Source organism: Mobula hypostoma, chromosome 19 (genome assembly GCF_963921235.1).
Source record: "Mobula hypostoma chromosome 19, sMobHyp1.1, whole genome shotgun sequence".
Lineage (NCBI taxonomy): Eukaryota > Metazoa > Chordata > Chondrichthyes > Myliobatiformes > Myliobatidae > Mobula > Mobula hypostoma.
Genome location: NC_086115.1, coordinates 15,266,593 through 15,289,314, shown reverse-complemented (window position 1 = coordinate 15,289,314; position 22,722 = coordinate 15,266,593). Strand labels below are relative to the sequence as shown.

The window sequence follows — 22,722 nt, the reverse complement described above, 5'->3', positions numbered from 1 at the left end:
GGGGACAAAGAAATGGAAGATGAACTTAATAAGTATCTTGTATCAGTCTTCACTGTGGAAGACACCAGCAGTATGCCAGAAATTCAAGTGTGTCAGGGGTCAGAAGTGAGTGTAGTTGCTATTACTATGGAGAAGGTGCTTGGGAAGCTGAAAGATAGTTAAGTCTTCTGGACCAGATGGACCACACCCTTGGATTCTGAAAGTGATGGTGGAGGCATTAGTAATGGTCTTTCATGAATCACTAATTCTGTAAGACTGGAAAATTGCAAATATTACTCCACACTAAGAAGGGAGGGAGCCAAAAGAAAGGAAATTATAGGATAACTTCAGTGGTTTGGAAGATGTTGGAGTCATTCTTAAGGATGAAATTTTGGAGTACATGAGCCACATGATAAAATAGGCCAAAGTCAGCATGGTTTCCTTAAGGGGAAACCTTGCCTGACAAATCTGTTAGAACTCTTTGAGGAAATAACCAGCAGGATGGACAAAGGAGAGTCAGTGGATGTTGTGTACTTGGATTTTCATAAGGGCTTTGACAAGGTACTGCACATGAGGCTGCTTTACAAGATAAGAGCCAGATTGTCATCCACACCACCTCTCGAGTCAAGAAAGTAAAGCAGTATCTCCACTTCCTGAGCAGACTGAGGTGAAAGAGGCTCCCATTCTAACCTATTTTTACAGGAGCCCCTTTGAGGTGCCCTGACCAGCTGCATTGCCGTCTGGTATGGGAATTGAAAGGCATCTGACCGCATGACCCTACATGGATTACGAGGACTACTGAGAGGGTCATCATCTTGGTCCCTCTTCCACCCATTAGAGACATTTATCAGCAGCGCTACTTATGCAAGGCCCTTGGCATTTTCAGGGATCCCCCCCATCCATCCCACAATCTCTTTGACTCCGTGCCATCAGTACTGTCGTCGCATTAGGGCAAGGACTGTCAGGACGGGAAACAGTTTCTTCCCCCAGGCCATGAGACTATCGAACTCCCTGATCACCCAGGCCTCATCACGTATGAAGCACCAGTTGCTTTATACTCTTCACTTATTAATGTGTGACATAAATGCACCTTATTACTTGTTAATTTATTTGTAGTAATATTACTTTGAGTGTTGTGTGTGAGGAATATGCACTGTGTTGTACGCTTCGGTCCAGAGGAACATTGTTTCGTCTGGTGGTATATGGTTGAGTGGCAATTAATGTGAACTTAAACCAGATACCCCAACGGAGTGATCCACCTGGGCATTCTCTGACATCACGAAGTACAGATGCCCCAATGGAGTGATTCATCTGGACATTCTCTGACATCTCAAAGGTGTAGGTTATGGACCCTGAGAAGGTGGAGTGGAGTACACATAATGGTGCTGAGCTGGAGATGGTTGAGTGCTTCAAGATTCAAGGTGTAAGTATCAATGTTAGCTGCTCCTGGTCCAGCCAAGTGGATGCTACAGCCACAAAATTTCCTTAGCCTAGCCTACTGAGAAAGCTGAGGCACCATTATCTCTGCTTCCTCAGTAGGCTAAGGAAATTTGTTATGTCCTTGATAACTCTGCTGGCTTTTACAGATGTATCGCAGCTTGGTATGGAAACTGCTCTGCCCAAAACTGGAAGAAACAGCAGAGAGATATGAGCACCGGCTTCCCTTCACTGACTCTGTCTACATTTCCTGCTGGCTTGGTAAAGCAGCCAACGTAACCAAGGACCTCTCCCACCCCGGCCACTCTTCCTTCTCCCCTCTCCCGCCGGGCCAAAGGGACAAGATCTTGAGAAGATGCACCACCAACCTCAAGGACAACTTTAATCCCACTGTTATCAAACTCTTTTATGGATCTTTCAAACACTAACTATGAACTTCTGATCTCCCAGTCTACCTCGGCAATACTCTTGCACCTTGTCTACACAGCACTTTCTCTGCAACGATATTTTGCCCACTAAACTAATCTCCTCTGCCTATGCAATGTCCATATCCCTTATTCTCTGCATATTCATGTGACTGTCTCTGAAACACGTCTATTGCTTCTGTGTCCAACCCTGGCAGCACATTCCAGTCACCCACCACTCTGTGCCTGTAGGTGTGCCTCAAATATCCTTCTAATTTACCCCCTCTCACTAAAATTCATGACCATTGATATTAAATATTTTGATGCTGGAGCAGAGCTTGCTACCCATACACCTTATACTCTCGTAAACCTCTCATCACATCTCCCCTGAGCCTCTACTGCTCCAGAGAAAATGACCCAAGTTTGTTCAGCCTCTCCTTATAGCTCCTGCCCTCTAATCCAGGCAGCGTTTTCCTAAACTGTGTCTGCACCTTCTTCTCCAAACCTCCAACAGCTTCTTGTAATGGTGCAGCCATAATGCTTTGTCCTGGACACTACCCAGACAAGACAGCTCACTCGATCGGTGCCCTATCCAACAGCCTTCACACTTCCTGTCACCACCATCAGCACAAAATGCACGACAGTTACAGACGCAGGCTACACCCACCCCAAACCTGGCACCTCCCTTACCAAGTTGGGCAAGGGCTGCAGGTGAATGGGAAACCTCCCTCGCAGGTTCCCAGAGCAGATGTGGAAGCTATGGTGGTTCACTCATCATTGGATGTTAACACTCTCTCTCTCTCTCTCTCTCTCTCTCTCTCTCTCTCTCTCTCTCTCTCTCTCTCTCTCTCTCTCTCTCTCTCTCTCTCTCTCTCTCTCTCTCTCTCTCCCCCCCCCTCTCTCTCTCCCCCCCCCTCTCTCTCTCTCTCTCTCTCTCTCCCCCCCCTCTCTCTCTCTCCCCTCTCTCTCTCTCTCCCCTCTCTCTCTCTCTCTCCCCCCTCTCTCTCTCTGTCACTCTCTCTCCAGCATTTTCTCTTTATCTCTTTCCCTCTCCTTCTATCTCCCACTTTCTCCCTCTCTCCCTATCTTTTTCCACTTTCCTTCTCTCACACAAATGACTCAGACAACCATCCACCCATACACACACACACACACACACACACACACACACACACAGACCCACCCATCTACCCCAACACACACCCATGCACACACAGACCCACCCATCTATCCCAACACACACTCACACTCACCCACCCATCTATCCCAACACACACCCATGCACACACTCACACACACACACACACACACACACACAGACCCACCCATCTACCCCAACTCACACCCATGCACACGCTCACACACACACACACACTCACACACACACACCCACCCATCTACCCCAACTCACACTCACACTCACCCACCCATCTATCCCAACACACACCTATGCACACACACACACACACACACAGACACACACCCATCTACCCCAACACACACCCATGCACACACACACCCATCTATCCCAACACACACTCACACTCACCCACCCATCTATCCCAACACACACACACACACACAGACCCACCCATCTACCCCAACACACTCCCATGCGCGCACACACACACACACACACCCATCTACCCCAACACACGCCCATGCACACACACTCACACACACACACACACACACACACACACACACACACACAGACCCACCCATCTATCCCAACACACACTCACACACTCACCAATCTACCCCAACAGACAGACACACACACACTCACCCGCCCATCTACCCCAACACACACTCACACACTCACCAATCTACCCCAACACACACCCACCCATCTATCCCAATGCACACACGCACACACACACACACACAAACATACATACATACATACATCCACACACATACACCCATCTATCCCAACATACACACTCACACACACACACCCATCTACCTCAACACACACACACCCATCTATCCCAACACACACACACACACACACACACACACACATCCACACACACACACACACACACACACATACACACACACAAACATACATACATACATAAATCCACACACATACACCCATCTATCCCAACATACACACTCACACACACACACCCATCTACCTCAACACACACACACCCATCTATCCCAACATACACACTCACACACACACACCCATCTATCCCAACACACACACACACACACACACACACACACACACACACATCCATCCACACGCACACTTTTCTCCCCTTATATAATGCTCTCTCACACACACTGACTATCCACACTTTTCCCCAGTGAATATTCACACACTCATTCACTATCGGAATGTTTACACACTCACTCACACATTCTCCTACTGAATAGTGCCATTCACACGTCTGACACGCACTCCCAAACGCGCGCGTGAATATCTTTCTCTCTGCTCAGTCATTAGGGTAGGGAAGGTGGGGAGGGGGTGTGCGGGGGGGGGGGGCAGGATGTAACATCACGTGGTAGGAATATAAAGTCAAAGCGTTCGCGGATGCGCTCAGCGTGTGAATCGCGCAGGGAGAGTCCCGATCTGTCACGGATACCCGCGTCCACTGAAGCTACTGTTCGGATTCTGAACTCAAATTCACTCGGGTCATCTTTGAGTAAGTACCAGTTCGCTTTCAAACTAATATCCCTTTTCATACCCGTACACTGTGAAATTTGTGTGTGTGTGTGTTTGTCCCAGGTTTATCTCTGGTCTGGTACCCGTACTCCCGGGAGAAGTTTTAAACTCAGTCATTTGGTTATTGAAACTTCTCCGGCAGTTTGATTCCAGTGAACCTCGGCTACCCAGCCCGGAAACTAGCCCCCGAGCGTACTGTGTCAGCCGGTGACCGCTGCATCCTGGAAGCCCTTTAGTCCTTAAATGTCCCCCGCCCCTCTCCGAATTATCCCCACCTCGATGACCCTTTTTAATATACTCTCTCCTCTCTCACGTCCCGCCGCTCCCCTTTGTTTCTCCAACTTTGCCTAACTCTATCTTCCTCATTCTCTCGTCCCCTTTGTCCCCTCCCGCTCCACAATCATTTATCCCCTGTCTCACTCTCACCCCTTCCCTTTTCACGTTCACTCCTTTCGCTTCCTCTGGGCAGGAGGCAGTCGAGGACCCCCCTCCCCCCCCCCGCAGATCTCCCAGCCACTATTCCTCGGTTACCGACCCCTCCTGCCTCACGGATCAGGTGAAGTAGGCTGGGCAAAGTAAGATTAGAAGAGAACAGTGCGGATCTGGGGAGGGGATTCCCGAGTTTATCAGCTTGATTTTACATAATCCAACTGCTGGGCTAAACGGGGTCCTTCTGTGCCCGAAATGTGCCACCATCCCTTGAGGCGTCGATCTTCAGAAGGGTATGAAAGATGCCATTCGGCCCCTCCATCCTACTCCTCCATTCAATAAGATGGTCACCCTCAAGACAGACCTTTCCATGCATAAGACTGTAGCGAGAAGGCAGAATGCAGAATAAGGTGTTAGTTATTGAGGAGGTGCAGTGCAGACGGTGCCAGGGCCACGATGATCCTTTTTAGGTATGCGGGGTCCGTCTAAGAGCCTTATGACAACGGGGTAGAAGCTGCCCTTGAGCGCGGTGGCTTTCGTAGCCCAGTGGGAGGGGGAGAGGTGAGGACCAGGTCGGATGGGGTCTTTGGTTATGCTGGATGCTTTCCTGGGGCCGTGAAGTTGTGCTGTATCCACGACTCTCTGGAGGTCCCTGCGGTCACGGGCAAAGCAGTTGCCACACAGAGCGTGATGCCTGTGGATAGAATGCTTGCTGTTACACCTGTAAAATTAGTGGGTTTTTTGATTCTCCTAATATCGGGAAATCTATCAACACGTATTCTGAACTCTCTCTTGGGTAGAGAGTTTCAAACGTTCACCACTCTTGCCCCTAACCCACGAGCAGATTTGTCCCGTTTACACTAAGACCGTGACCCCTGGTCCTACAGTCACCACCCAGCGGGAAACATCCTCCCCTGCTCCCAGCCAGCCGAGCCCTGGAGGGATTTGCTTGCTTCAGTGAGATCATCTCTCATTCTTTTAAACTCGGGAGAATGCAACCCTCGCCTGCCGAGTCCTGAGTGGCAGCCCCGACGTCGCGGAAGCTTGTCTGGTGAACTGTTGCTGCCCTCTCTCCCCGAGAGTACTGAACCTCCTGCTCGCTGTGTTCCTCTGTGCTGGGCCATTTGCAAGTGCCCGATGTTTGGGCAGAAGCTCCAGTCTGACCCCCCGGTGCAGGTCCATGGTCAGAGGCAGGGTCCTATGGTGGAGACACAGGAGTGAATCCTAGGAGGGGCTCGGTTTTATGTGACTAGGGAGTCTGGAATGGAGGGTTTAACTATGTAGAGTCCTAGAGGCACAGAAACAGGCCTTTTGGCCCATCTAGTCCACGCCAAACTATTATTCTGCCTCGTCCCATCGAGCTGCACCAGGACCACTGCTCTCCGTAGCCCTCCCACCCACGTACCTGTCCAAACTTCAATGTTGCAACTGAACCCGCATCCACCACTTCAACTGGCAACTCATTCCACCCTCTGAGTGAAGAAGTTCCCCTCAGGTTCCCCTTAAACATTTCACACTTCACCCTTAATCAATGCCTCTAGTTTTAGTCTCACCCGACCTCAGTTACCCTATCTATACCCCTCCTAAACCTCTATCAAATCTCCCCTCTTTCTCCTACGCTCCAAGGAATAAAGTCCTAACCTATTCAATCTTTCCCTATAACTCAGGTCCTCAAGTTCCGACAACAGCTTTGTAAATGTTCTGTGTTCCCTTTCCTGTAGGCAGGTGAGCATAGTTGCACACAATACTTCAAATTTGGCCTCGCCATTGTCTTTTGCAACTTGAACATAACTTCCCATGAAGTTAGGATGGGAGTTGATCTTGAATGCCAGTGATTGGCTGGTCTCATCCACTCACTGGCCTCAGACTAAACAAGTGAGCCATTACACCAGGCAGAGGCAAGCGGCTAGGCTGAGCTGTAGGAATGCTCAGACACAGCCTGGTGCCATGTGGTCGGGCACCAGAGCCCAGCTCATTGCTATGCCTTTGAAGAACTTCCTGCAAGTGTTGGCAAGGTGCCAGTCAGACTGCGACAAGGATTGAGCACCTAAGCATTTGCTGGTGGTATTCCTAAAAGAATCTTTTGTGGGGAAATGAATTAAAAGCCTCGGGAACTATATAGAGTCATAGAGCACTGCAGCACTGAAAAAGGCCCTTCAGCCCATCTAGTCTGTGCTGAACTATCATTCTGCCTAGTTCCATTGAACTGCCCGCCACTTCTACTGGCAGCTTGTTCCACATTCTCAACACCCTCTGAGCGAAGAAATTCTCCCTCAGGTTCCCCTTAAATATTTCATCTTTCACTCTTAACCTATGATCTCTGGTTCCAGTCTCACCCAACATCAGTGGATAAAGTCTGCTTGCATTTACACTGTGTATACCCCTCATAATTTTGTCTGTTGTCTGATCTTGACTGATCCACTGCTGCACCCACACTCCACTGTGCTGGAAGACACCGCTGCCTTTTGAATTGATATTCAGAGTCGTAGAGTCATACAGCATGGAATGAGACTCTTCGGCCTAATTCAGAGCCAGGCTTATTATCACCGACATATGTCATGAAATTTGTTGTTTTGCAGCAGCAGTACAGTGAAATACATCAAAAAAAATTATAGCATATAGTTACAGAAATAAATATATAGTGCACAAGAGGGATTATGAGATACTGTTCATGGGTTCACAGACCATTCAGATGTCTGTATGCAGAAGCTGTCTTTAAAATGTTGAGTGTGGGTCTTCGGGTTCCTGTGCCTCCTCCCTGATGATAATGATGAGAAGAAATGTCCTGCCTGGTGAGGGTCTTTAATGATGTCCTCGGTGGCGGTGAGGGTCTGATTCAACCAGTCATTGGTAAATTTCTTGGGGGAAAGGGGAGTACGAGCTCCCCAGATGGAATATGAGCTGCTGCTGCTCCAATCTGAATGTGGAGGAGCGGAATACTCCGCATTCTGCTTTCTGTTTACTACCGCGATGGACTTGTGTATGGGATGATCTGCCTGTGGATGGCCAGCTGGTTAATGAGGGACAGGATTGAGGGACCGAATGGTCTCTTTTATGTTCTTCTAAAGGTCGATGCCCCAGGGAATATAGTAAATCTAGGATACGGTAGGATCCCATTGGTGGCGAGATGGTTGCACATTCAAGCTGCTAAATATTTGAATAAATAACTTTGATATGAGCTGTTTCCTGGTCTTTCTCTGGGCTCACCTATCACCTGCCGGCCTCTTACTTTGTCCTCCCTCTCCCTGCCAACCACCTGGTCTCACCTGTCACCTGCCAGCTTGTACTCCTCCCCTCCCCCCATCTTCTTATTCCGGCCTCTGCCCCCTTTCTTTCCAGTCCCGATTAAGGGTCTCGGCCCAAAAAGTTGACTGCTTATTCCCCTCCACAGGTGCTGCCTGACCTGCTGAGTTTTTCCAGCATTTTGTGTGTGTGGTGCTCAAGGGTTCCAGCATCTGTGGAAACTCTTGGTGTTTATCAGCTAACACACTGACTTGCACATACTTGGGGCGGGGAGAAACTGGAGCACCCGGTGGATACTAAATGGAGGACATGCAAACTCCACACAGACAGCGCTGTAGGTCAGGATTAAACCGGCATCAGAGAAACCGCACTTCACCCCCTCCTGTGCAGCCATACCCCTCCTGTTGTGAGTTCTGTCACCATGGGCACAACCGACTCCTTCAACAGCACCCAGCCCTTCCATTGCTGGTCTCCCCCACATCAGCAGGGGTCTGGGTTGATACTGTGACTCCCAACACTGCACACGAGGAGAAATCATATACTTCATCCAGATAGTGCAGTGGGAGGCCATTCAGCCCATTGAGCCTCTGCCAGCTCACTGTACTGAATCTGTCAGTCACATTCACCCTGGTCTTTCCCCAGAACCTGTGAATTATTGTTGTTTGATGGTTATTCACCTGTAATGTGCATTGTCACTCAGTTTGACCACGCCTACATATCTGCAGTAGGGAGTATCCTAACACGCTGCTTCACTGCCTGGTACTGGAATGCTCTGCAACGGGTAATCAAAACTGCCGCGCGCAGCACCAGTACCAGCCTGCCTGCCATCAAGGGCCTCTACACAGAAAGGTGTGGGGAATAGGGCCAGCAACATCATGAAGGATCCCACCCACCATGCTCATGGACTGTTTGTCCCACTCCCACCGGGGAGGAGGCTACGTAGCATCCACGCCAGGACCACCAGACTCAAAAACAGTTACCTTCCCCAAACAGTAAGGCTGATCAACACCTCCACCCACTGACCCACCCCTCCACAATTCCCACCACCTCTGCTTTATCATTTCCTGTCAGAGGCACATACAGACACTCTGTGCCTTGCGTCACTTTATGGACGTACAATCAGTCTCTTATGTATTAATATTTATCGTGCTTTTTTACTATTATTGGAGAAGAAAAACTCTGATCTCAACCTCCACCTCCTTGTGGCCATACCCATTCATGGGGAAGGCTTCAGGCATAAACCCCCGAGGAAAAATACGAAGATGAAGTCCCTAAGTCAGTCTGACTGGTAACTCCTGTGATTCTTCTGGTGTCGAGCTGTATCGGTCTCAGCCGTTCTTTAGTATTCCTCAGGCCCGTGGAGAGGGAGACCCTGCTGCGTGGGTAACGACTTGCTCTCCATGTTGTACTGCCCTGGCCTGCATCTAAACATAGACAGCTCAGAAGCACCCTTCGTGGTCAACTCTGACCAGCGGGTGGCCTCTCGAATCTCACTGTCCTTTTTTCTGGGCTGCACTGGACCCAGGACTAAAAATAGTGCGTTCTCCTTTATACTCGAGTATTGGAAATGATACTGAACAATCTGGAATCCTTGTTCCTCCCTTTATTGGGTCTCTTGGGTGGCCAGCTGTGGGAGTCTGGTGCCAGACCTCTAACTCTTTCCAGCTCCAGCTGTACGATCGGGGGTCAGTTCCTGCTGCTGTCTGCAAAGAGCTTGAACATTTTCCCGTGACCATGTGGATTTCCTCCTCGTGCTCCGGTTTCCTCCTACATTCCAAAGACATGTGGTTGGGGTTAGTGAGTAGTATGCACGCTGTGTTGTCACCAGAAGCGTGACAGCACTGTGGGCTGCCTAACACAATTCACACCGGTTTGATTTGATGCAAAATGATGCATTTTGCTGTATGTTCTGAAGCACATATGACAAATAAACCTAATTGTTGTCTAGCTCCGTCTGCCTGGCCCTATACTCATCTCTGGGGCATTTGGACAGTAAAGGCACCTACCCCAGTCTGTTGTTTATTCACTACAACTCTGCTTTCAATACTGTTATTCATCACCGAACTCTGGACCCTGGGAATCAACATCTCCCTCTGCAACTGGATCCTTGACTTCCTGTCCAACAGACCACAATCACTCAAACATCCTCCGCCCCTCAATCCATGTCCTGCACGCTTGGGACTGACTCATTTCTAAGGGTGAAAGGTGAAAAGTTTAAGGGGAGCACGAAGGGAAAATTCTTCGAAGGGTGGTGAGAGTGCGGAATGAGCTGCCAGTGCAAGTGGTGCGTGCAAGCTCGATTTCAATGTTTACTGAGAAGTTTGGATAGTTACAAGGATGGTCGGGATATGGAGGGCTGTGGACCGGATGCAGGTTGATGGGAGTAGGCAGGTTAAAGGGCTCAGCACAAACTAGATGGGCCAACAGGCCTGTTTCTGTGCTATTCTTTTCTATGACAATAACAAATTACTATAAGTTACAATAAAAATATAAATATATAAGTAGGGTACAAAAGAGTTTTCACAAGTTCATAGACTGTTCAGAAATCTGGTGGGAGAGGGGAAGAAACTGTTATTAAGTTGTGAGTGTGTGTCTTCAGGCTCCTGTACTTGCTTGAGGATGGTAGTATTGAGAAGAGGGGATGTCCTGGATAATGAGGGTTCTTCACGTTGGATGCTACCTTCTTGAGCCGTCACCTCTTGAAGATGCAAACACGAGGAAATCTGCAGATGCTGGAATTTCAAGCAACACACATAAAAATTACTGGTGAACGCAGCAGGCCAGGCAGCACCTCTAGGAAGAGGTACAGTCGACGTTTCAGGCCAGGTCCTGACGAAGGGTCTCAACCGGAAACGTTGACTGTACCTCTTCCTAGAGGTGCTGCCTGGCCTGCTGCGTTCACCAGCAAGTTTTATGTGTGTTGTTACCTCTTGGAGATGACCTTGATGCTGAGGAGGTCTGAAATGCCGACTGCTTATGTCCCTCCATAGATGCTGCCTGACTTGCTGAGTTTTTACAGAAGTTTGTGCGTTTACAATCTGGATGCAGATAGCATTGGCTTCAGTCGATGGTCCGGTGCAACTGGCTGTCATTTCCCTGTTTTGCTCTTCCAGGTTAGAAGTGCTTTGCTGCGATGGAGGGTGCTCCTCAGAGCCTGCTCCTGGCTGCGTTACTGCTCCTGTGCAGCTCGCCCGTCCCCTGCAGCGGCGTGGCTCCCTCAGGAGAAGCGGTGGGATCGGTGCCGGTGCAACTCCGGCTGGCCGGGGAGAAGCGCACGCACCACGAGGGCCGTCTGGAGGTCTTCTACCAGGGGCAGTGGGGCACGGTGTGCGACGACGACTTCAACATACACTCCGCCACCGTGGTTTGCAGGCAGCTGGGTTACGAAGGAGCGCTGAACTGGGCTCACAGTGCCAAGTACGGACAAGGGACAGGTAAAACCCTCCCACCTCCATCACCACCATTAAAACAAAGGCTTCATTCTTTCTTTCTTTTTAAATCTTTTTATTGAGTAAGTATACAAAAAAGGTAAGCCATATAAACATTAATACAATGTTAAAGTATAATAAAATTCCAAAAGATAACAATACCAAAAAGAAAATACTACAAACAATGTAATTTAAGCATAAGAAACCAAGATAACATAATAGTATACTAGATTTTATATATATCAATGGAAAAAAAAGAAAAAAAAAACCCCAAAAAAAAACCCACCGTGCAACTAACTAAAAGCAAAGCAAAGCAATGGGCTAACTTGAAACCAAACAGAGTTAAACTTAAAATCACGTCCTCAATCCCGACCTCCATTAAAACAGTGAAAAAAAAACAAGAAGGGTAAATATTACATTAAATGAAAATATCGAATAAAAGGTCCCCAAATCTGTTCAAATTTAAATGAAGAATCATAAAGGTTACTTCTAATTTTCTCCAGATTCAAACATAAAATCGTCTGAGAAAACCAAAAAAAGGTAGTTGGAGCATTAAGCTCTTTCCAATGTTGTAAAATACATCTTTTCGCCATTAAAGTAAGAAATGCAATCATTCTACGGGCTGAAGGGGAAAGATTACTAGAAATTTTAGGTAGTCCAAAGATAGCAGTAATAGGGTGAGGAGAGATATCTATATTTAATACCTTAGAAATAATATTGAAAATATCTCTCCAAAAAGTTTCCAAAGTAGGGCAAGACCAAAACATATGAGTTAAAGAGGCTATCTGCCCCGAACATCTATCACAGAAAGGATTAATATGCGAGTAAAAACGCGCTAACTTATCTTTGGACATATGTGCTCTATGAACCACTTTAAATTGAATTAGGGAATGTTTAGCACAAATAGAGGAAGTATTAACTAATTGTAAAATCTGCCCCCAATCATCCACAGAAATGGTAAGCCCCAATTCCTGTTCCCAATCTACCCTAATCTTATCAAATGGAGCTTTCCTAAGTTTCATAATAATATTATAAATCATAGCCGATGCACCTTTCTGACATGGATTAAGGTTAATTATCGAATCTAAAATATATATAGAAGGAAGCATTGGAAAGGAAGAAAGTATAGTACTTAGGAAATTTCTAACTTGTAAATATCTAAAAAAAATGTATTCTTGATAAGTTATATTTATTAGATAATTGTTCAAAAGACATAAGGGAACCATCTAAAAATAAATCCAAAAACCGTAAAATACCCTTAGTCTTCCAAGTTTGAAAAGCGCGATCCGTAAAAGAGGGAGGAAAAAATATGTTACCTAAAATAGGAATCGCTAACCCGAATTGATTAAGATCAAAAAATTTTCTGAATTGAAACCAAATGCGCAAAGCATATTTAACTATCGGGTTAGAGACCTGCTTAAGGCGTTTCGAATCAAAAGGAAGAGAGGAACCTAAAATAGAACCAAGTGTATAACCCTGAACAGATTGTAATTCCAATGCTACCCATTTAGGAATAGATAGTATGTCCCGGTCAAGTAACCAAAATTTCATATGTCGAATATTAATAGCCCAATAATAAAATCTAAAGTTAGGTAATGCTAAACCTCCATCTCTCTTAGCTTTCTGTAAATGTATTTTACCCAGTCTCGGATTCTTATTCTGCCAAATAAATGAAGAAATTTTAGAGTCAACTTTATCAAAAAAAGATTTAGGAACGAAAATTGGTAATGCCTGAAACACATATAAAAATTTTGGCAAAAAAAACATCTTAACTGCATTAATACGACCAATCAAAGTTAAATATAAGGGAAACCATTTAGATGAAAGTTGAGTAATATGGTCTATTAATGGTAAAAAGTTAGTCTTAAATAAATCTTTATGTTTACAAGTAATTTTAATCCCAAGATATGAAAAGTAATTATTAATCAATTTAAATGGAAATTTATAATATAAGGGAAGATGTTTATTAATCGGAAAAAGTTCACTCTTACTAAGATTTAATTTATAACCTGAGAAAAGACCAAATTGTGCTAATAACTCTAAAACAGCAGGAATGGATCTCTCAGGATTAGAAATATATAAAAGTAAATCATCAGCATAGAGTGATAATTTATGGGACTTTAATCCCCGAGTTATCCCAGTAATATTTGAAGATTCTCGAATAGCAATTGCAAGAGGTTCTAATGCAATATCAAATAATAGGGGACTAAGAGGACAGCCTTGTCGAGTACCACGAAAGAGAGGAAAAAAAGGTGAGTTTAAGGAGTTAGTACGAACCGAGGCTACAGGGGAGTGATATAACAGTTTAATCCAGGATATAAATTTCAAGCTAAAATTAAACATTTCAAGCACCTTAAATAAATAAGGCCATTCTACTCTATCAAAAGCTTTCTCGGCATCTAAAGAAATAACACACTCAGGAACATTTTGTGAGGGAGTATAAACGATATTTAACAATGTACGAATATTATAAAAAGAGTAACGACCTTTAATAAAACCCGTTTGGTCTTCCGAAATAATAGAAGGAAGTACTTTTTCTAGTCTATTTGCTAATAACTTAGAAAAAACTTTAGAATCAACATTTAATAAAGATATTGGTCTATAAGATGCACATTGAGCAGGGTCTTTATCCTTCTTTAGTATTAAAGAAATTGATGCTCTATTAAAAGATTCCGGAAGTTTACCAAGTTTCAAAGAAGCCTCAAAAACCTTATAGAGCCAAGGAATCAATAAAGAAGCAAAACATTTATAAAATTCAACGGTAAACCCATCAGGGCCAGGAGCTTTCCCCAGATTCATAGAAAAAATAACATTCTTAATCTCATCCATTGTAATGGAAGTATCTAATAAAGAAGACATATCCTGTGAAATCTGAGGGAAGTCTAACTTATCTAAAAAATCATTCATATATTTAGAATCTCGAGGAGACTCTGATTGATATAAAGAAGAATAAAAATCACAAAAGGTTTGATTAATCCCCACATGATCCAATATCAATCGATCATTTGGTTATAAATCTGATTGATTTGAGATTTAACATAATTAGATTTCAATTGATTAGCCAGCAGCTTGCCAATTTTATCACTGTGAACATAAAAATCACTTCTTGTTTTCTTTAATTGGTTTACAATCGAGGACGAGAGTAGTAAACTGTGTTCCATTTGAAGTTCAGTTCTTTGTTTGTATAGCTCCTCAGAAGGAGCCATAACATATTTCTTATCAATTTCTTTAATCTTGTCCACAATTGCCATCTCCTCCTGCTTCTGTTTCTTCCTCAAAGCAACGGAATACGAAATAATCTGACCCCGAATATAGGCTTTAAAAGTGTCCCAAAGAGTGTTAACCGAAATATCTTCTGTATGGTTAATTGTAAAAAAAAAGCTCAATCTGTTCATTCATAAAATTAACAAAGTCCGAGTCCTGAAGCAACAGCGAATTAAAACGCCATTGTCTATTGTTTGGTATATTGGCCATAATTTTAATAGAAAGCTTAAGTGGAGCATGATCCGAAATGGTTATAGAATCATAATCACATTTAATCACTGAAGGAATGAGACGAGAATCAATGAAAAAATAATCAATTCTTGAATAGGAATGATGAACATGTGAAAAGAAGGAAAAATCTTTTTCCTGAGGATGCCGAAAACGCCAAATGTCCGTCGACCCAGAATCAGAAAGGAAAAAATTAATCAAATTTGCAGATTTATTAGGTAAAGTCCGTAAAGGAGCCGAACGGTCCAAAGCTGGAGATAAACAGGTATTAAGATCTCCGCCCCAAATCAATGAAAACTCGTTCAAATTCGGAAACTGATCAAACAATGATTTATAAAATTCCGGACAATCCATATTAGGAGCATAAACATTAACCAAAACTACTTTTTTATTAAATAGTAAACCACTAACCAATAAAAATCTACCATTCGGATCAGAGATAATATCCTGTTGTATAAAAGTAACTGAGGAGTCTATAAAAATAGAGACGCCTCGAATCTTAGCATTGGAGTTCGAATGAAATTGTTGTCCCTTCCAGAATTTGAAAAAACGTAGTCTGTCCCCCCTCCGTACATGGGTCTCTTGTAAAAATAAAATTTGTGCTTTAAGTCTCCGGAACACTTTAAAAACTTTTTTCCTTTTAATAGGATGATTAAGACCATTAGTATTCCAGGAGACAAAATTAATAATAGACTCCATAAATCCTAAAGTCAACCCATAACAAGGAGGATTGACAATAGGCGCGACCCACAAACCCGGAGAGGAAACAGAACATACAAAAGATACCGGGGAAAAGGACGCAACCAATACTTCAATAATGTATATAGCCCAAAGAGAAACAAACTAAAACGTGAAGCCCCTCCCACCACCCCCCACCCCAAGACCCCAAGGCGAAATCTAAAGCAGACCCGCCAGAAAGAAGCAAGCGCTAAAACTACCCCCATGACTTCCGGTATACGCTCCCTAAAAAAAAAGGTATAAATATGAAAAGGATCAGCTAATTGTAAAACAGTAAAAAAATAAGTAAAAAAAAGTTAACTCAATTAAAATACACACAGAACAGAACAAAAGCCGGAAAGTATATATTAAAAAAAAACCACAATAAACCTCAAACTCATGAATAGACACAGCAACAAAAATAATAGGATTATTAACATAAAATGATTATAAAAAGCAAAACAGAATAAAATTTAAAAAAAAACTACAAAATTTAAGGCCGCACAGGAAATACGTAAGATGACAAAAGGGAAGTAACCACCCAGAATCCCCTGGGAAAAGAAAGAAATGACGCAGTTAAAAAGAAAGTTTAGCAGCCATATTAAGAAATCGAAAGTAAACTTTTCTGCCCAAATAGGGCACAGAAAAGTTAAAACCAACCAATTCACAGCCTCCGATCAACGGAGAAAATTAAAAAAAGGCAATTAAGATGTTGAAGATGAAAGTTGATCCAGATAACAAAGGCTTCATTCTGAGGCTCTGTAAGACATTGGACAGAATGCGACTGGAGTATCCTGAGCAGCATTGGTCCTTTACCTAAGAAAAGATGTGCTGGCATTGGAGAGGGTCCAGAGGAGGTTTATGAGAATGATCTTGGGAATTAAAGAGTTAAGATATGAGCAGCATTTGATGGTTGTGGGCCTGGAATTTAGAAGAAGGGAGAGATTTAATTGAAACCTATTGAATATTGAAAGGTGTAGATAGAGAGGATGGAGAGGGAATGTTTGCTATAGTAGGGGAGTCCTCAGAGTACAAGGACATCCCTTTAGACGGAGAAGAGGGTGAATTTCTTTAGCCAGAGGATGGCGAATCTGTGGACTCTGTTGCTACAGATGGCGGTGGAGGCCAAGTCATTGGGTATAATAAAATCAGAGATTGATAGGCTATGGGGAGAAGGCAGAAGATTGGGGTTGAGCGGGAAAATAGGTCAGCCATGGTGAGCTATTGCCAGGTAGAGCATCTTGAAGGGTTCCTAGAGCAGTTGATTGAAGGACCAGCCATTGTGATTAACTTTGCCTGGAGTGTGAGTGCAACGAAGGAGGTGTGAAAGTTATATGTAATTCACAGGAAGCATTGTAGATGCATTGTAACTGTAGAATTGTCCTTTGATCTTTAGTGTATAAAATGTCATGTGATGTTGGGTCGAGCAGGGCTCTTCCTCTGAAAGGGACAGTATGATGCCTGCTCTGTCTCATTTTGTGGAATAAAAGACTTTATATCAACACGTAGCCCCTGGTGAAAACCATTTAGCATCTGCCTCTTCGAGCCCGGCTTTCTGCCCCTCTTTCCAAGCCAACCCCATCACCCTGTTTCTTTCCCTCACTCAACCCCCTCCACTCCCGTCACCTGCACCCCCACTACCCTCCCCACCTCTCTCACCTGGTTCCATGCGCCACCTTCCTCTCCATTCAGATCCCACCTCCCACCCCCCAGCCACTGTCTCTCCAGCCCTGGCGAGCCGTGGTGGAGCTGGGGCTGGACCGTGGGGCTCGGTCCTGCTCAGCCACACCGTTGATGGGGTTGACTGGGACGGCAGCACAGCTGATTCTCCTGTTGCTCAGTATTGCTGGAGAAGGACTGGGGTAAGAACAAAGTTCTCCACTAGTTCTTCTATCTTCTGTTACAGTGCTCCGTGCAAAACAGCACGCTAAATAACACAGTACTTTGAATAACACAGTACCATGTATTGTTTTGCATGGCCTCAGGTGTACAGGACATTTTACCTACTGGCACAGGAGGCACTGCCCTTCCCTGGTGACCATCACTGCTGCACAGCGAGGTGCCCTGAACCTGATCCACAGCACTCCCTGGTCTATCCCACCACTGTCTTTGTGTGAGGGACTGTGAGGTAGTGGGGTGAGGTTCATTTGTGCCCCCCCCCCGATGGTTTGATCACCAGTGACGTCCCGTCTGTCCACAGGCCCCATCTGGCTCGATAACGTCAGCTGCCGAGGTGAGGAGACAACAGTCGCTGCCTGTAGCTCCAACGGCTGGGGTGTCCATGACTGTAAGCACTCTGAGGACGTGGGGGTGGTCTGCACAGAGAAGAGGCGGGCTGGCTTCGAGAACAGGGAGACCTTTCAGGATCCCAACCTGCAGGTAAGTTACAAACCACTCCAGCCCTGTCCTTTTCCCTGCCTTGTTGGGTCGCTCCAGGCCGACTTCTCGCCCTCAGAGGCTGGTCCAGCGGTGACTGGTCGACCCAGCGTTCCATGGATGTTGTGATTGCTTGCTGCTTCAATGAGATCCCCCTCAGTCTTATGAAATCCTGCGAGTACAGATCCAGAGTCATCAAACGCCCCTCATACATTAACCCTTCACTTCCCAGGATAATTCTTGTGAACCTCCTCTGGAACCTCTCTAATACCAGAACACCCTTTTTTAAATATGGGGTCAAAGTTGCACACGGTCTCCAAATCCAGCCTGACCAATGCCATGTGATTTAGCACGGCGTGGCCTCTTCTTAAACAAAAATCATTTTATTTAGAAATCTGTCACGATAACAGTGGCTTCCAGCCCGGCAAGTCCGTACTGCCCAATTACACCCATGTGACCTACTAACCCGTACGTCTCTGGAATGTGGGGAAAGCAGGGCACCCAGAGGAAACCCACCCGGTCACGGGGAGAACGTACAAGCTCCTTACAGACAGCATCGGGAACATGCTGGGTTGCTAGCGCTGTAATAACATTACGCTACCACTAGGCTACCGCATTGTCCATTTCATTACAATACCACAACAAGTCATCATAAACATCTCAGTATCTGACACCAACAAAATTGGAATATTTCCATCCTCATCTAGGGTGCAATGTATCCTTTCCTCACAGAAGTACACTTACTTCAACTTCTATATTACGACAACATACAACAAAAACACCAGAGACAAACAATAAATAACAGAAACTTAATCAAAGTGACCCCATCCTCATCTAAGCTGCAGTTTATTGCCTGTGGTTCCTAATGATCCTGGAGCCTCCATGATAACCCTGTTTTCTTTTACCAGGGATACCTGGGCACAAGTGTTGAACTCCACGAAGGTTGCCAGGCACTCAGCCTTTTTACTTTCCGTTCCGTATGTGTATTACAGCCTTACAATTAGAAACATAGAAAATCTACAGCACATTAGAAGCCCTTCAGCCCACAGTGTTGTGCCGACCATGTAACCTACTCTAGAAGCTGCCTAGAATTACCCTACCACATAACCCTCTATTTTTCTAAGCTCCATGTACCCATCTAAGAGTCTCTTAAAAGACCCTATTGTATCCACCTCTACCGCCTTTGCTGGCAGTGCGTTCCACACATCAACCACTCTCTGTGTGAAAAACTGTCCTCTGACATCCCCCTTGTACCTACTTCCAAGCACCTTAAAACTATGTCCCCTCATGATAGCCAGTTCAGCCCTGGGAAAAAGCCTCTGGCTATCCACACGATCAGTGCTTCTCATCATCTTATACACCTCTATCAGATCTGATCCTCCGTAACTCCAAGGATAAAAGGCCAAGTTCACTCAACCTATTCTCATAAGGCATGCTCTCCAAACCAGGCAACATCCTTGTAAATCTCCTCTGCACCCTCTCTGTAGTATCCACATCCTTCCTGTAGTGAGGTGACCAGAACTGAACATGGTAATTCTGCAATATTATCCATAAATACTACAAAATCAATCATATGACATTGTACCAATGTTAGTTTTCATTCTGAGAGGACTAGAATGTAAAAACAAGGATGTGATGCTGAGGCTTTATAAGGCATGTTTGATTGGTCAGCACATGAAGGGATACAGGGAGAAGGCAGGAATTTGGGCTGAGAGGAAAATTGGATTAGCCATGATGAAATAGCAGAATAGACTCAACGGGCCAAATGGCCTAATTCTGCTCCTATATCTTGTGGTCTTATGGCATTGGTCAGACCCGCACTTGGAGTATTGTGAGTAGTTTTGGGCCCTGTATGAAAGAAAGAATGTGCTGGCATTGGAGAGGCTCCAGAAGTCGTTGACAAAAATAATCTTGGGAATGAAGGGGTTAACTTATGAGGACCGTTTGATGGCTCTGGACTTGTACTCAATGGAGTTTAGAAGAATAAGGGGGGGGGTGGGAATCTCATTGAAACATCCTGAATATTGGAAAGCTAACACGGAGATTACGTGGAGAGGATATTTCCAATAATGACAGAGTCAAATAGGACTAGAGGGCACAACTTCAGAATACAATCCTTTTAGATCAGAGGGTGGTGAATCTGTACAATTCATTGCCACAGATGGTTATGGATGCCAAGTTATTTGGTGCATTTAAAGTGAAGATTGATCGGTTCTTGACTGAGAGGTAAAAAATATCAGAAATAATCGAACGGTGGAGCAGGCTCAAAGGGTTGAATGAGTTAATTTTGATCCTCGTCTTATGATCTAACTAGAACGTTTCCCACCCTATCTAGATGACATTTGCCCCAGGCGGTGCCCTCATGTCTATGGTGTCCATGGACACTGCATGGTTTTTCTCCAGGGATACCTGGGCATGAATATACCCCTGGAAGATTGGCAGGTAGTCAGCCTGTGCAAAGCCCTCAGCTATCTGTCTCCATGAACTGCAGATAGAAAGATGTGGTTGTGATGGAGAAAGTGCCAAGGAGGTTCATTAGGACATTGTCAGGAACAGGAACCAATTTGGATTGATTTTCCTGGAGTGAAGATGGCGGGTAAATAAAATGATAAGAAGCATATGACAGATAGTCGGAATCTTTATCCCACTGATCCCAAAAAATCAAAAACAAGAGGGAAGACATTTAAGGTGAGAGAAAAGGGGGTAAAAAAAAAGACCTGAGAGGTAAGTTTTTGTTAGCAGATAATGGTTAAAATCATTGGGAAATTAGGAAATCACTGTCAGAGGAAATATTGGATTCAGATACAATCAGTTCTTCACTCAGAGGGTGGTGCAGGTGTGGAGGTGCTGGATTCAGGTTCAATTTTAGCATCTAAGAGAAGTTTGGATAAATACATGGACGGGTTTGGAGGGACATGGTCCAGGTGTCGGTAGATGGGACTTGGCAGAAGATCAGGTTGGCATGAACTACACGTTTGTAGATGGGCCAAGGGCCTGCTTCTGTGCTCTTTGACTCCAGTTACTGTAGAACATAGTACAGCACAGGATCAGGCCCTTCAGCCCACAGTGTCTGTGCTAAACATGATGCCAAATGTAGACACTTAAACAGACAAGGCATTGAAGGAAGTTAGAAAGGTGTTGGCGCGTGGCCAAATGGTTAAGGTGTCGGTCTAGTGATATGAAGGTCGCTGGTTCGAGCTTCAGCTTGAGCAAGGCCCTTAACCACACATTGCTCTGCGACGACGCTGGTGCCAAGCTGTATTGGCCCTAGTGCCCTGCCCTTGCACAACATCGGTGGCGTGGAGAGGGGAGACTTGCAGCATGGGTAACTGCCGGTCTTCCATACAATCATGCTCAGGCTTGCTCCCTGGAAACCTTCCAAGGTGCAAATCCATGATCTCACAAGACTAACGGATGCCTATAAGGAAGTTATCTTAATGCAGGAAACTGCGATTGGTGTTTATGACAAAAGGTCAGCACGGTACATGATGGGCTGAAGGTCCTGGTTCTTCACTGTACGAGTCTGTGACCAGATGAACTCCTGCTGTGCAGTAACAATTCCAGATGTAACATCTCCTTAAGTGTTTCAATGTCAAATGTCCTGGCAAACGCCTTGTGTTCAAGCAAACGCAAGTGCTTGTTGAGACAGGCCTCCTAGTGATCATTTGGGAACACAGACTGGCAAGTGACCTTGTGAAATGCTGGGATAAACCGAGGATGGACATGAGTGGCAGGGAATTTGTCCACACTGTGTGACTAATCGGGGCTGAACTCGAGGAACAGCAGCCCCATTCATTCAGGATAATGAGGGGAAGGGGGCTGGAATGCACGCAGGGCAGCTGGAAAAACTGACGTCTGAGTGGTGATATTACCCTCAGATAAGGGCAGCAGGAACTCCCAGCTCTCTCTGACGTCTGCACATTCCTGCACTTCGCATATCCACAGAGACCTCAGTAAGCAGTGTCAAACTCACGCCACTGAGGGAGGAAGGAATCTGAGCTTTGCCTTAGAAAGTCTTGTGTTTCTGTAGCGCCTCTCACAACCTCAGGATACTTGGAGCCTGGTGTGTGGTTGCTAGGAGATCTGGCAGCCATCTTGTGGCATCAGGCTCCCACAAACAGCAGTGTGATGGAATTTGGGATGTTGAACAGAAACCGGCCCTTTGGCCTACAATGTCCATGCCAAACACAGTGCCACGCTAGTGTAGCGGTTAGCATCAGTTTTAAGGTCAGTGTTCGATTCCCGCTGCTGTCTGTAAGGAGTTTGTACAATCTCCCTGTGACCCTTTGGGTTCTCCGGTTTCCCCCCGCACTCTAAAGATGTTCGAGTGAAGGTTGCTGAGTTATGGGTGTGCTACATTGGCGCCGGAAGCCCTGTACAATCCTTGATGATTTGATTTGATGCACAAGACAGATTTCATTGCATGTTTCAATGTCCATAAGACAAATAAAGCAAATCTTTAAATGAAACTAAATTCCTTCTGCCTGCACATGGTCCATATCCTACTATTCCCTGCATATATAAATATGTGCCT

The 22,722-nt window shown here is 45.2% G+C and overlaps 1 protein-coding gene across 2 annotated transcripts in view; it reads left to right on the top strand.

The window, feature by feature from the left end:
- The first annotated feature begins 4,368 nt into the window (after positions 1 to 4,368).
- The window catches only part of LOC134358846 (lysyl oxidase homolog 4-like), a 116,979-nt gene continuing 98,625 nt past the window's right edge, over positions 4,369 to 22,722 (top strand). For both annotated transcript variants that reach the window (XM_063071405.1, XM_063071406.1), the window contains exons 1-3: positions 4,369 to 4,483; positions 11,289 to 11,609; positions 18,013 to 18,191. In XM_063071405.1, coding sequence (XP_062927475.1) covers positions 11,309 to 11,609; positions 18,013 to 18,191 — 480 coding nt within the window. In that variant the 5' untranslated portion in view covers positions 4,369 to 4,483; positions 11,289 to 11,308. The remainder of the gene's footprint in view (positions 4,484 to 11,288; positions 11,610 to 18,012; positions 18,192 to 22,722) is intronic.